This window comes from Diadema setosum, chromosome 14 (genome assembly GCF_964275005.1).
Source record: "Diadema setosum chromosome 14, eeDiaSeto1, whole genome shotgun sequence".
Taxonomy (NCBI): domain Eukaryota; kingdom Metazoa; phylum Echinodermata; class Echinoidea; order Diadematoida; family Diadematidae; genus Diadema; species Diadema setosum.
The window spans coordinates 5341968-5356936 of NC_092698.1; the positions used below are offsets into that span (position 1 = coordinate 5341968).

Below are 14969 nucleotides of genomic sequence, written 5' to 3' on the forward strand. Positions count from 1 at the left end.
TTAGGTCTCAACCAAAACTATACGATCCCTTTAAAGTTCCAGTACATAAACCTAAAAATGCATCTAAAATTGCCAGTATAAAAATGCTTAAGCAAAGTATGACAGCTATCTTTCAACAGAGCTTAGAAATATACAAAACTTTATACAACTTGCACAAAATAGTGGTGGGGAGGTATTTTTCTACCACAAATGAATAGTATATGAAGCAATGTCTCATGTTTTAAGTACTTCTTCTTTTTGCAATACACAGACAGACATTTTACAAAAGAAATAATAACCAAAGACCTATCCATCATGGGTGGGGGGTGGGTGAAACCTGTCTATTCTCTGACAGGACTCGCATGCTTATTTTGCAAATACTGAAAAGGGTTCTGCTCCCTGTTTGTCTTCTACACACAAATCTTCTATGGTAACCAGTTATATTATATTACAGATAATTCATCAAACTAAATTAATATTCTCTTGCAGCCCTGAGCTGGTAAACATCAGTGATGAAAAAAAAAAATCATTCTAAAGAGAGCATACATGTTTTAGCAATTGCCATCCAATGCATCAATAATATGCCCCCAAATTGATTCAATAACTTAGAGGAATCAATCTTGGTGACTCCACTGGGTATACAGTAATCAAGAGAAATAAAATTTATTGATGAACTCTGACACGTCTCATCTCTGATGGGATTGCCGGGATTGCTTACCACAGAATAACAGCCTCATGTATCCTAGACCAACACACCTTTGCATATGGTCAACATGAAACAGATTCACAGAGATCATTCAGAGTATCAAAGTGTGATGTCACAGCCATTTATCACCATGGAAATGGGTTCATAACAGTCTTACCTGGTCCAAATATCTGTGAACACTATTGTTGCTAATCATCTCACACCTGGTTCCAATCCAAGCTACAACAAAAGACTGTGACATCATCACTTCTAAACAACCTTCAAGCAACATACAATCATCAATTCAGTACTCTAGTGGACATGTAGAAAAAAAAATCTAATTCAAAAGCAAAGTGCAAATTATTAATTGATTTCCACTTGCTTAATTCTTTCCACATCGTGCCATTTGGGTCATGCTCATTAATGGTTATATGTGACAAATTAATGCATGATCATGTCATCAAACTACATTTTATTGGCTGTATTCTTGCTGGGATTTTCCAAAAGTATACAACACAGAAATCTGTTACAACTTGGCATGGCCATGAAAAAAAAAAAAAAAATCTGACCATACATATAAATTTGAAATACTGACACAGACTGAATGTGAGTTAGTTATTGTGCATCACGGGTAAATATGCGTTAGCCATATTTTCATTCCATGCAGGCCAAGTTAGTGAGCCACAAGATTATATAGTAAAACAAGGAACAAGCATCACAGAGCTTATTGCAGGGTTTAGAGCCGAACAACTTTATTAATAGCATTTGTTAATCAAAGGTGCTTTTAGAACTTAACAAATCTTGGCAGAAAGCAGAAATACAGTATCTTAACAGTACTTGCCATTGACAGAAACATTTACTAGTATGTGAATGCTGTTAAATGCCTAACAATTTTTTGGGGGAATCAGATTTTCTAAATTATCAAATTTTTCAATATGCACTTGGGGATCACTTGCCCTTGCAAAAGTTTATTGTCTAGTCGTAACTATATATTGCCATTTTTTTTTCATGAAAATGCAACACTGACTTTAAAGGGAACCAAAACCCAAAGAGCAATGTGGATTGAGTGAAAGCAGCAATATTAGTAGAACACATCAGTGAAAGTTTGAGGAAAATTGAACAATCGATGCAAAAGTTATGAATTTTTAAAGTTTTGGTGTTGGAACCGCTGGATGACGAGACTACTAGAGGTTATGACGTATGAGTGGACAACAATTTAAAGAAAATATAAAGAAAATTCCACAAAAATTCACTTTTCTAGCATTATGAATGAGCACTTGACTAAGTGCTTTTAGAAAGCAGGGGGAATAATTGCTACCCTTAACATATGTCAGTATCAAGTTGATGGAATGTGTAATTTTCATGAAAAATGAATTTTTGTGGAATTCCCTTTATATTTTCTTTATTTGGTTGTCCACTCATACCTCATAACCTCTAGTAGTCTCCTCATCCAGCGGTTCCAACACCAAAACTTTAAAAATTCATAACTTTTGCATCGATTGTCCAATTTTCCTCAAACTTTCACTAATGTGTTATACTAATATTGCTGCTTTCACTCAATCCACATTGCTATTTGGATTTTGGTTCCCTTTAAATGAAGAATATTGTCAATATATTACATTACATTAGTCTTATTAGTTGGCCCCTGCATGTTGGACATTCTTGCCCCTGCATGGGGCTGTTGGACAGTACTCCTGAAGAAGAATATATGACAATACTGTTTTTGTTTTTCCATGTACTGTATTTGCATGAATCTATTAGAATTTGTTTCAATATACACCATAATCATTGGTAATACCATCAAAGCAAGGAGTTCTCTCTGGCCAAACTTACAGTGTCTTACTGTTCATGGCAGATTTCACAAGGATAATTCTTACTGATTTCTATTCTGATAATTGACAGTGGAGAAAAAAAATATAATAATGGGAGATTCTTGACTTGCAGACTTTGCACATTCATTATAAAATGCTGCAACAGGAATCAGCAAAATGATAAACATGGAAAATTCATCTCTCCTGCCATGCAGATTTGAATAAAAATACTGATATTTGTGATAATGGCAAATATGACAGTATTTGTGCATAAAAAAGAGGTTTGCTGTCAATCCCACTAGCAAATATATGAGTGCAAGTTCAACATTGCAATACCATAAACACAAAGACCTTAAAATCAATATGTACATTTAAAAGCAAATGTGACCTTGCATCTCAAAACCCACGGAAGTCACCTGTAAGATTTGTTGAAGTTTTGGTGAGTTTCTAGAAGAAAATTTTCACAGCTTTAAAATGATGTCTCCTTCATCAAAACTGCATTCTACTTAACTACCTGAAACGATTCATAAAAAAATTAAAACTTCATGAACACTATATTTCAGACAGATGGATGTGAAGTCCACTGAGGCATAGTGACTTATTATAATTGTGCATAACATGTGAGATGGTCTATTACCTCCATAGCAACCACTACAATGGAATTATTAGACCGTCCCAGCTTGGTACGCTCATTATAATAATCTCAATGCAAAAAATGCTATTGCTGACTTCTTTTTTTTTTTGGGGGGGGGGGGGGGGTTAAGTTGGGTCTTCACGTACACTTGTATGTGCCTCACAGGCAGAAAAATAATATTAGACCAATGGAAGATGGGTCTACAAAAATTGCACATACAAAACAAGACCACTGTCTTTCATTCATTCTCATGCTTCCAAACTTGATATTTAGTTCATAGATTGGAAATACTCATTCAGAAAAAATCCACTCCTGGAAGTTGACAATGCCGACCCCCCCCCCCCCCCCCCAAAAAAAAACAAAACAAAACAAAACAAAACAAAACAAAACAAAACAAAACTTGTATTTCTATGCATGCTGGGAAATTACCCAGTGCAACTTTGTGTGGGTTTTCTGATAGCAACGGTCACAGCTTGAAAGTCATGAGAGTACAGACGCACTAAAATCAGAAATGGATTTATTTCTGTTGCAATAACTCCAGGTGCACGGAGAGCAAAAGTTAAGTGTTCCAGGCTGAACACCATTTATCTTTTTTTAATAGTCTACATAGATAAGCTATCTAGAAGTAAAAGCAAACCCATCAGACCTCATTCCCAGCAAATCACCATTGTAGAAATAGACCCAATTTAGTAAAATCAATGATACCAAAATAGAAGAAATTATTCTGAAATAAGCAATCTTAGCACCTTCTTATGAAAAACAAAACATCTTTTTGTTGGCGCAATTCACAATGTTGTGAATAAAATCACAAAGATAAGTGATTTCATGATGCAATGTGGTGAGTTACGAATGACCACAAAACTTAACCAATAGTCAAATATTCAATGAATCAAAGCTCTTCATGTCAGATGCAATTTCAGATGATCATTAAATTGCCAAATCTTGTCTTTGCATGGGATATGTCATAACCAAACTAAGTAAGCATTTTTTTTTTTTTTGGGGGGGGGGGGAGTAATTTTTTGTAGGTTTTTTCCTCTCTTTTATTTTCTTTTGCTAGTATATCATAAAATGACATTATAAGCGTGTCCATGAATACAACTTTTGGAGTTTGCTTGCCTTAATATACCCTCTGGTACCAGTAAAAGGATTGTTATGGATGACTCATATTCAAATGTGCTGTTAAGTTTTTTTTTACATTCATATGCATCTTTGCACATGACTGATGAGTTCTCAAGTGCGCTGTTTTTAATTTTTGCATATATGCAGTCAATCAAAGGCCATTCTTGAAAATAAAAGTAAATGAATTGATTTGAGGCAAAAGGGGGAAATAAGATCTGAAGGGAAGAGAATTCTGATGTAGCTTGCATGTCACACTTCATTTTGACTCAGAGGAATAATATCTTCATCCAACATCTTCTGCTGATTATGGGTTAATCCACTGATCCTCCTGAAATATTGCAAATGACAAATGTTCTCACTGTCTATCTCTTTGAATGGGACTTGGATAATGATGCATGTAAAATCATTTCCCTTTAAAAAAACAAACAAACAAACAAACATAGTGCCAATGTCAGTTTGGTTGCTGGAGTGATTGGTGGACACATGAAAGAAATAGTTGATCATTCTTGTTGACGATGAAATCAAATTAGGAGATGCTTTATAATGCTGCATGTTGTTCCAAAACTAGTTATTAATACAATAACCTGCATCAAATTATAAGTGGTTGGCATGAAATGTGCATGACATATTAATTAGTAAAGATGTCGTGCTCCTGTTCATAACAAAAATGCAGTTATTGACATATTGTTAAACATGAAATTATATGAACAATGGCAGTCAGTGACACGAACAATACTTCATCATTGCGACAAGGTCTCGATAAATAGGGTGATATATTACACTGATGGCACAAGCAAATACCAGCAATTATGAGGTGGGAAATGGTTAGGATGATTTGATGCGGAGTATATGAATGTGAAGGGCATTCTTTTGCCATGCAGGAATGAAACATATGGAACCCGGAGGTATAATACCTGGTCCATTTTGACTTTAAGTAGTCTTGCCGACCAAGCTGGATGCGATGAGAGAAAAAGGGGAAGGTAGGGGTAGGGGTCGGTTGGCTGCTGCTAAGTGGGGGGTGAAAAATCAGGGGTCAGGGGAGGTCATAGGTCAGGTGTCAGAGGTAGGTGACCTTTAGCTGAAGCTCCGGGAACACACAGTGCGTCGCTATCTGTAAGGCCTGTGCAAGATATAATACAGAAGATACACACAGAGAGATGATAACAGCTTGGTATTCTACAAAGCGTCATTTTATTTTTGCATCATGCTTTGTACGTCTACATGAAAGTCATACATCAATCATGCACTACAATGTCCTACATATAATGCAGCACTGCATGCTTCAGGTACTAATACGCCATATATTTCGCGAGTCTAAATTTCCACGAATTGGGAATTCCCAACGATTTCGCGAGTGGTTAAATTCACGATCATGGAGTGTATTGAAAAGAGAAGTGTACATGCGTAAGTCACATTCACATCGGGATCACAGTCAATATTTTCGCATGTCTTTAATTTCGTGAATAGCACCTGACTCGCAAAAATTAGCGAAAATAAAAACCTCGCGAAATATTCGCCGTATACGGTACGTACATGAGAATATATAATATGCAAGTTACGAAATGTCATTCATCAAAAGGCATGCAAGCTCAGCTTTCTCTCTCAAAACGCCATTTGACATGACTTGGACTGTGGACTTTGTACAAAGTAAATACCTGGCTATCTGGCAAGGATTCTCTAATCTCAGATATTAAGATTTCAATGTGTGCACACAAACACATGCAAGAAAAAGGTACACACACAGAGACACACATGGTGTATGGGTATGCATTATACTGGCAGACATGGTATGACAGATAGATAGACAAATATTTTTCATCAATACTTGGTGGTCAATTGTTAGCAGACACAAACCCTTGTTGGTCAAAAAGGAGTCTGTTCCAAGACTACTGTACGAGCTGAAATTTTCGCGGTGGTTTTATTTTCGCGAATTTCGCGAATCGCCTTTGAACCGCGAAAATAACAACGCGCAAATAGTTACGTTCAGTTAGACCGTTGCAACCGCGAAATTAACAACACGCGCAAATGTCCTCCAAGTAGCAATTCGCGAAAATATCTGTACGCGAAAATTTCAGCTCGTACAGTTACTGTATTACATGTAGTGGTCAACTGCTATAGCTGTTCCAGTATGTAATGGAAGCTGGATATGCTACATGTACGAAACTACTATAATTTTGCAACTTCACTATGAAATTCTGATGCACCCCATCCAATTTCTATCCCTTATACAAATTGACTGAATATAAAAACGCAGATATAATGGTGGCAATATTCTGCATCTGGCAATCCAGACTAGTTAGAGAAATATTTTTGAGAAAAGTTGTCATTACGGGAGCACAATATTTTGGGAATATCAAATGCCTTGGCAGAATTCTGTGATTTCAAAGCACTTTCTAAAGAATGATTTTTAAAAAAAGATGAGGCAACTTGTTGAAACTCACTGAGGCAACTTGCAAGAAGTTGAGACAGCTACAGTAATTTACAAAACTTTACAAAGTATATGCAATAGGGAGAACTGGAATGACCGACCGGTAGTCAACACTAAAGAAACACTTTCAACATATTGTATTTCATAGGAATAATAACCTAGTCAGAGTCATGCAGTCAAAAGTCATAACCCACATAAGGTTGTGTAGTTGACAGTTTAAACCAACATTAATTTCTAAGCCCACTACATGGCACACTTTAACGGTCAGTCCCCCTGCATGCATATTTCTATGAATGGAAACACTATTCCACTTTCAATTTGACTTTACAGTGTAGATGAAAAAGGGTATAATATCAAACAAAACTGATAATCTCATTGAAATCAGGTTTACATAATCTTAAAGAATTCCAAACTTTCATTAAGGACATGCCATCTGGTCCTTGAAATTATCCCTCCCTCCCCCCCCCCCAAAAAAAAAAAAAGGAAACAAAATGCATGGAGGTCACTGTGATATCATTTCATGAAAACAGACAAATTTCAACATTTCATAATCTTTTTTTTGGGAGGGTAGGGTCTGATTTATATTTCACTATACCATTTTACTTGATTTCATTTCATATTGTGAAATCAACTTGAACTGGGACTGATAACTTACTTTCACACTATCAATCCTTTCACAACACAAATGTATGCATTCAAGCTAATACAGCCAAGGGAGAAATTTTTGACACCCTCTACACCTACATGTATCTAAACAAAGTGCTATTAGTTCTCTGCAGATCAAAAAACTATTCAATACCAACAGGAAGTTTTTGTACAGTTCTCAAACTATTCTGATTGCAGAAAACAAACACTTCAAACAACAATCGAATGTAACTTACCTTCCACGATGCACATACATGTCGAAAGGAATCTAAATCTTCCTAGAACATGTCCAAAGTCAACACATGCACAACGCAAGTCTGATTCTCACACAGTGCTCACACTCTGAATGTGGAGCCCTGTACTCAAGGCTGAAAAAGGCGTTACAAGGGCATACACTGTTGAATATTACTTTAAATAAAAAAAAAGGTTGTTTCAAAAGCCGAGTTCCCACACTATAAGGAGTGACAATGCCTTGTGCACATGTATGAGATTTTGTGCTGCACAATGCCCGTGTCCGCTAAATGTGCCAAACACCGACAAGAACTGACTCACAATAACAGCACAGACTGAAAAGCGTCTAACACAAGAGAAAAAAATTCTCAACAAATCAACTTGGTTACCGCCTTCAGCTGACAAGTTCTGATAATACTCAACACAAAAGGAAAAAAATACAGAATCTCTCACAAACATGACTTGCATAAGGAGTTCAACGTTCAATAAACTCTTTTATTCTTGAGCAGGGAGTCATTGCTTTCATATTATTTTGTTTGTTCATCTATTTGTCCGTTTGTTCCTTTTTTTTTGATCGAGGCACGAAATGAATTTTTTCCCCTTCACAGACTTCATGTAGTGAATTGTTGCCAGCACTTTGAGTAATGTTGTTTTGTCTGTTTGTTTTGGGGTTTTTTTTTTTTGTGGAAGTTGCCAGTGGCTACAGGTAAAGCAAAACAATTAAGACTGGAAAAAGGCTACAGGCTTCCAGGGAAGCATTCATTCTCTACTATACTGTTTGTTTCTTTATTTTTCTTTTTCAGCTGAATGATTGAAATTACATGGACTTCCTCATACAGTCTGGAATAAAAGTGAAGTAGCGGGAGGGGTAAGAAGCATAGCGGTACCAAATGTTAGCCGCACTCACACATGTGAAGAGGTGTCTGTTCTCTTTTACCTCACTACAGTTGGATTAATACATTGATTTGTTGTATTTTTAATATTTAGGCCTACTCATAATATACATTGTACCCAAACTATTGTCTGGTAAAATGATTAATGAACATGGCAGGAACAATTTTTGAAATTCTGCTTTTCTAATAGAGCCACATCACAACAACTAAAAACTAGACAGATTTGATTATATACTGTAGCTTCATCAGAATAACATTGTAAATGCAACACGCAAATTACCTTTCTAATTTACACTCAGTTTTGACTTTTTTCACTTTGCCACAGAAGTGTTGCCCACTACTGTATAACTAGGAATGTTTGCATGTACACTTTAATTTTGTGAATTTCATGAGAGCCAAGATTCACAAGATTAAAATACATGGTGGAAGTTTTGTCTATACTATGCACTGGATGTCAGGGGCAGTTCATGAAAATGTCATGCTGGAATGTTGCTTTACAGCAGCTTTACACTGTAACTTTAAACCTTTCAAACACCAAGGCAGAGGTTACATTTTCCCTTAAATTCTCTTGCTACTGTTTTTTTTTCATGCAGAAGTCTGTACAAAATATTGCTCATTAATTGTCCATCATATCATCTATTGATAAGGGTTACCATCAACCAGGGAGGTGAGACACCTCCCTGCATCAACATATTGCTCTCTATACATGTAACTGGCTAATTGTACCAAGATTGAAATTTTGCAAAACATCACTTTAGTGACATCTCATAAAACTCTCATAATGTAACAACTTAGAACCTCATTATACCACTGTCACATCTATGATCTAGCTGATGCTCAAAACCTAAATTTACTAGGTAATTGAATTTTCTTCACCACAGCTTTTTTATGGCATATATGAATTCATTTCGATACTTGCTTATATGGAATTGTCATATTGCTCTTAAATGTAAAGACAATTGACTTTCAACATAATAAAACCTGAAGGATTAATTGATTAAAATTATACTCTGGAAATCTAAATCAGTTTGTCTTATAATTCATCAAATACCAATATTCATTTTGAGATAACTATGTAAACTCCCACTCTCAAAGAACCCCAGGTTACATGTATGATTGAATACAGAGACTGAAAGGCAGGCAGACAGACAGACAGACAGGAAACCAGAACACACAATGCCTACAAGTATCTCATGTTGCAGACATAATATGGAAAACAGTAAACGGTTAATTTGAGAGACATACTGATGGCATGGTGTTCTGTTAAAAGCCTTTGCCAGAATTCAAATATTTGATATTCAACACTAGAGTGAATACATTTGTACACTGATGGCACACTTTGACCTCACACTAATGAAGGACAAACAGAGAATGGTGTATTTGGAGAACCAACAAAAGGGCCTCCAAATTGCGATTATTTACATTTGGTGGGTTGATTTTACATTTTGCCATCCTGTGAAAAGAATGCGGCAGGTTCAATCAGAACAGTATTTTCTTGTTGTCTCCAAATATGTAGGACATGAAGGAACTAATTTCTTTTCTTCTGCTCAATCTGTAGACTATTTTAATTACACACTTTAATCGCTTTTTTCATCACTCACTGACTGATGCTGTCACATCAGGACACTTTAGGTACACTCAGTTTTATAATCATGATGATAATGCTGTTAAGATACAGTATGTGGGCATACTCACTATGCACAAAATGCTAAGCAAGTCAAGCATTATGAAATGAGGGCATAATAGACTCTTGAGATTGAAAGTCTATCAACACAATATAATTTGGCTTGTTTACCATAAATTTCATACTGCCATGCATCTGTTGCTGAATAGAAATATAATACGCGGTCACAATGGGGAGGTATAACAGAAGCACTTCCAAGAAACAACTCTTGGGAGTTATAAGGAAGAGAGGTGGTTTTTCTTCATCTCTCCCTCTCTTTCTCTCAAGCCTGCTATTTCTTCAGTCTTGGCAGTGACTTGATGGGTTGAAATTGAGGACATACCGTGTGACTCACACACATCCCCGCTGTCTGGATTACCGGTCGATCGACTGAGACACAGCATACCTGCCTAGAGAGACCACGAGCAATGTGTTCCATCTGTCACGTTACCTACAGCCTGGGTGCCAGATCTACCTCTCGTTTTGCACACAGGAGGAGGGAGGACCAGCTAGAGCTGAGGATTCACAACTCTGCACAATGCAAGCAGCATGCTAATACAAGCAGATTTATCAAATGTTGACTGTGTTGTGGGATAATGTGTCTTAAAATCAGGTACACATCAGTGACTGCATCAGCTACTTATAATTGGACCTTTTGCATAAAACAGGGCTGGCAGAAGGAGGGGAGAGGTAGTTGGGGCCCTGGAGATTTTTGTTAGTTTGTTTGTTTGTTTGTTTGGCTTTTTTTTTTTTTTTTTTTGCTTGTCAGCTGAAGAAACCTGGAAGTGGCACCCTAACGAAATACAGAAGTTGCGCGCGCTGAAGACCTTTTTTTTTTTTTGCTTGTTAGCTGATAGAACCCGGAAGTGGCACCAGAAGTCTGAAGTGCCCCCCCCCCCCCCCCACTTTTGAAAATGTGGCGCTGGCCATGTAAAATGTACATTACATGTAGTTTTAGTGCCAAAGGGAATGACTGTTAACTTAGAAATTGGAGGAAGTCCATAATTATGAACTGTGTTTGCCACATTATTAACATAAAATGACATTGAATGGTTGATAAAATTCATATAAAATTTTCACTTTGCCCCTCTCCACTTCCTCTAAGCTACCGTAGTGAAAATTTGTGCGCAGCAATGACTCCATGGAATAATGCATCGGATAATCACACTGTGATGCTAGTACAGGTAAATACATGGAATTATTTTGTTAATCTCTTCTAGGCAATCAACAAAAAAATGTTAAAAGCTTCTAGACAATCACCATTCTTTTCTTCTTCTTTTTTTGTCTCCATCATATCAATCACCCTATCTAACAATATCTGTGAAAATACCTTTTCAGGTCACACAGAGGAAGTATGCACGAACTCCATCTTTCTTGATTATAATTCAACAGCCAGTGGTACCCAATCAACACTTAAAATTGTAAGTGAAAATTAGACTGTGTTTACATGCTGACATTAAACAAATTCAAATCTCCATAAGCAGAACAGTAGAAGTTTCATAAAAACTGGGCATAAGATGCTGTGAAAGTTTCAAATCTTTTCACACAAGTGGTATTTGTTGATCAAAATGGCATAACAGCCTCTCGTAGCAACAAACTGAATAGGCCCTACTGTAAAAGTGGAAATTTTCGCAGTGTTGAAATTTTCGCGCATTTCGCGCAACCAGAAACTAGTGCGAAAATAAAAACACGCGAATATTTTTGCTAGCCATACGTTCCTGTGCGTGATGTCTTGATTCCGCGGAATTAAAAACACGCGAAACTCTTCTGACCTGGCCTAGCGCGAAAAATTAGTCGTGCGAAAATATCCACTTTTACAGTATCTGGTAATAAAAACAGTCTACAGGCCCATAATGCACAATGTTCCATGCTGTATGTACATAGGCTCCTTTCTGGGACACAGCTGTGTAAAAGCATGCCAGATGCACACCTCTCATAACATTTCATAATATCCACATGCTATAAATGCCATGCATAAAATGGCAACAGATACACAATTAATGTAAAGCAGGTTATAAAAAGAAAATACTGCTCTTCATCTATGATTTGTCCATTTTTCCTACCACGCCAATGAAACCATGTTGCAAATAAAGACAACTGTCAATATGTTTTTGTTTTCTTTTTAATACTGAACTTCTCAGTGGTAACACCCCTATCCTCATTTTAGATCAAATCTCAAAAGATATCATCACTGACAAGGCTACATGTAGGTTGATTTTGTAAGTACTGGAATCAGCCCTTGAGGTTAAAGGGCCGGTATGATAAAGAATGACAAAGCAAAAAAAAAATAATAATAATAAATTTGTTTATGTGCAAAACATGCAAAATATCACACCTGCATGAAATGTTCTGAATACAAATCATTGAAGAGCAGTGATTCACCTACATAACTTTGTGCACCAAGACCAGCCTCGAAGTTCTGACCAACACAATTGATGGAACACGGATTGATGGAACATTTGCATTTCAATGAAATCATTAAAGGGAAGGTAAACCCAAAGAGCAATGTGGATTGAGTGAAAGCAGCAACATTAGTAGAACACATCAGTGAAAGTTTGAGAAAAATCGGACAATCGATGCAAAAGTTATGAATTTTTAAAGTTTTGGTGTTGGAACCGCTGGATGAGGAGACTACTAGAGGATATGACGTATGAGTGGACAACAATACAAAGAAAATATAAAGGATATTCAACAAAAATTCACTTTTCTAGAATTATGAAAGAGCAGTGGACCAACCGCTTTCAGAAAGCAGGGGGAATAATTGCTACCCTTAACATATTGTCAATATCAAGTTGATGGAATTTGTAATTTTCATGAAAATTGGATTTTTGTAGTATTTTCTTTATATTTTCTTGATATTGTAGTCCACTCATACGTCATAACCTCTAGTAGTCTCCTCATCCAGCGGTTCCAACATCAAAACTTTAAAAATTCATAACTTTTGCATCGATTGTCCGATTTTCTTCAAACTTTCACTGATGTGTTCTACTAATGTTGCTGCTTTCACTCAATCCACATTGTTTTGGGGGTTTATCTTCCCTTTAAATCTTCATACTTATCTAATTAATGGATCCAAGTTATTATGAGAAACCATGGACCTACAAATGAGTGGAACAATGAAACAACTTGCACTTGTAGGTCCATGGAGAAACTTAAAAAACAAGAACAAAATCAAGCTTACCCTAGCATCCTATTCCTAAGTTCAGTACGATAGCATTAAAGGGACTGTACAGTACTGCCTACTGGTTGAGGTGAGGATTCATGTTTTGAACATTCCTAAGTGAGATAATGAGAAACCTCTTATGAAATATGAGAGAGCATGTAATTTTAAGAAGGATTCAATGTTTATTTGATGAAAATTGGTTTTCAAATGGCCTAGATATCCCCAAAAATGTGATAATAATAAAAGGAGACAGGCCACACCTTTTATTTATTAGGATCTCTTTGTTTTACCTTGTTTTTGGATATCTCAGCCATTTCAAAACCGATTCTGATCAAATAAACTTGTGATACCCCTTAGAATTGCATGCTCTTTGACATCTCATAGTGGTTTCTGAATATCTCTCAAAACGTTAAAAGCCAACGGAAATCCTCACCTCAACCAGAACTGTACACACCCTTTAACAGTATTACACTTCAATTTCCAAACCTGACACTGCAGTCCTATAATCGTAGGTCCCTACATTCAAGCTTGCCTACATTTCATGACAAAAGTAAAACAAAGAGTAAATTTGCCTGATCAAATGATGAGCCAGTATTGCTATGCCCAGCTGGTTGTCGTAGGGCCTCTGTTTATGTCAAAATTCACACACACACACAACTACGACTTTCTGCCTTCAATCTCACCTGACGATTTCTAGGTCAAGCAGCAAGGAAGCACACATCCACGCACGCTCGACAAGGACAGGTGGGTGCGACTTAATCGCTTGGCTGGTTTGATGACAGGGAGATGGACGTCAAATCAGTAAATGATCAGTCTAAATCCTCACGTTGATCACGACGTGTGAACGCTCCTTTTCTCTGAATAACGATAAAACCGCTAAGACACGACGATATCAAAAAACCGGTATTCTCCAAACAGGGGTGGTATTTATGACGTAAGTTAGAGGCAAACCGCTGCGTTCGCCGTCGGGAAGACCTAAAAACAATTCATCTAACGGACCCGGTTACGGGAAATGCGGTAGAAATGGTAATCCTGCGAGGAATAGTTAAAGATCACTTGTTAATATTGCGAGCACAGACAAGGGATAAGATGCTAAGATGATACGCCTCTCTCGAAGAATCTCTGCTTTAGTGTCATCCCGATCCCTTAGTTCATCAGTCGAGTGTTGTCTGCTAGTGCTACTGAGGAGCACGTTCTGCTACCTGTGCGTTGCATGCAAGTTCCAGGCCACTGTACTGCCACCTGCTCGATTGCACGTTCCGTACTCCGGTCCTCGCACGTTCCACAACGCTTATCGGACAAGCAAGCAAAGCTAACCCTAAACTGTTAGATGGCGACGAACACAGGATAGCTACGAATGAAGGCGAAGATGCGAGAGATGTACCGAGTTACCCGAGGACACAACCGGCTTGAGAATTATCTTCCTATCTACCATCTCTTCAACCTTTTCCTCTCAACACACACATTCCACACATAAAGGTCTTGATGGATTCACAGCATCACTTCTCGATTCTCAGTCTATTCTCCATCCGCTGGCATGGCATGCATCCCACGGATGACAAACGACCCACATGCATGATGTACCGTCACGAAAAGTAGAGACGTAGAGGGCAGTATGCTAGAAGAGTAAATGACAGCATTTATGCTTAGTAAACTTTGTACATGATTTGTACTTCATAATCGGGTTGTTGCCAAAATTTGGTACCGAAAAAAAAAAA

The 14969-nt window shown here is 37.2% G+C and overlaps 1 protein-coding gene across 1 annotated transcript in view; it reads right to left on the minus strand.

The window, feature by feature from the left end:
* Positions 1-14051, minus strand: part of LOC140237557 (coronin-2B-like) — a 120188-nt gene extending 106137 nt beyond the window's left edge. Inside the window, exons 1-2 of the mRNA XM_072317492.1 lie at positions 13935-14051; positions 5143-5348 (exon numbers count right to left, since the gene is read on the minus strand). Coding sequence (XP_072173593.1) covers positions 5143-5151 — 9 coding nt within the window. The 5' untranslated portion in view covers positions 5152-5348; positions 13935-14051. The remainder of the gene's footprint in view (positions 1-5142; positions 5349-13934) is intronic.
* Between the last annotated feature and the right edge of the window lie 918 nt (positions 14052-14969).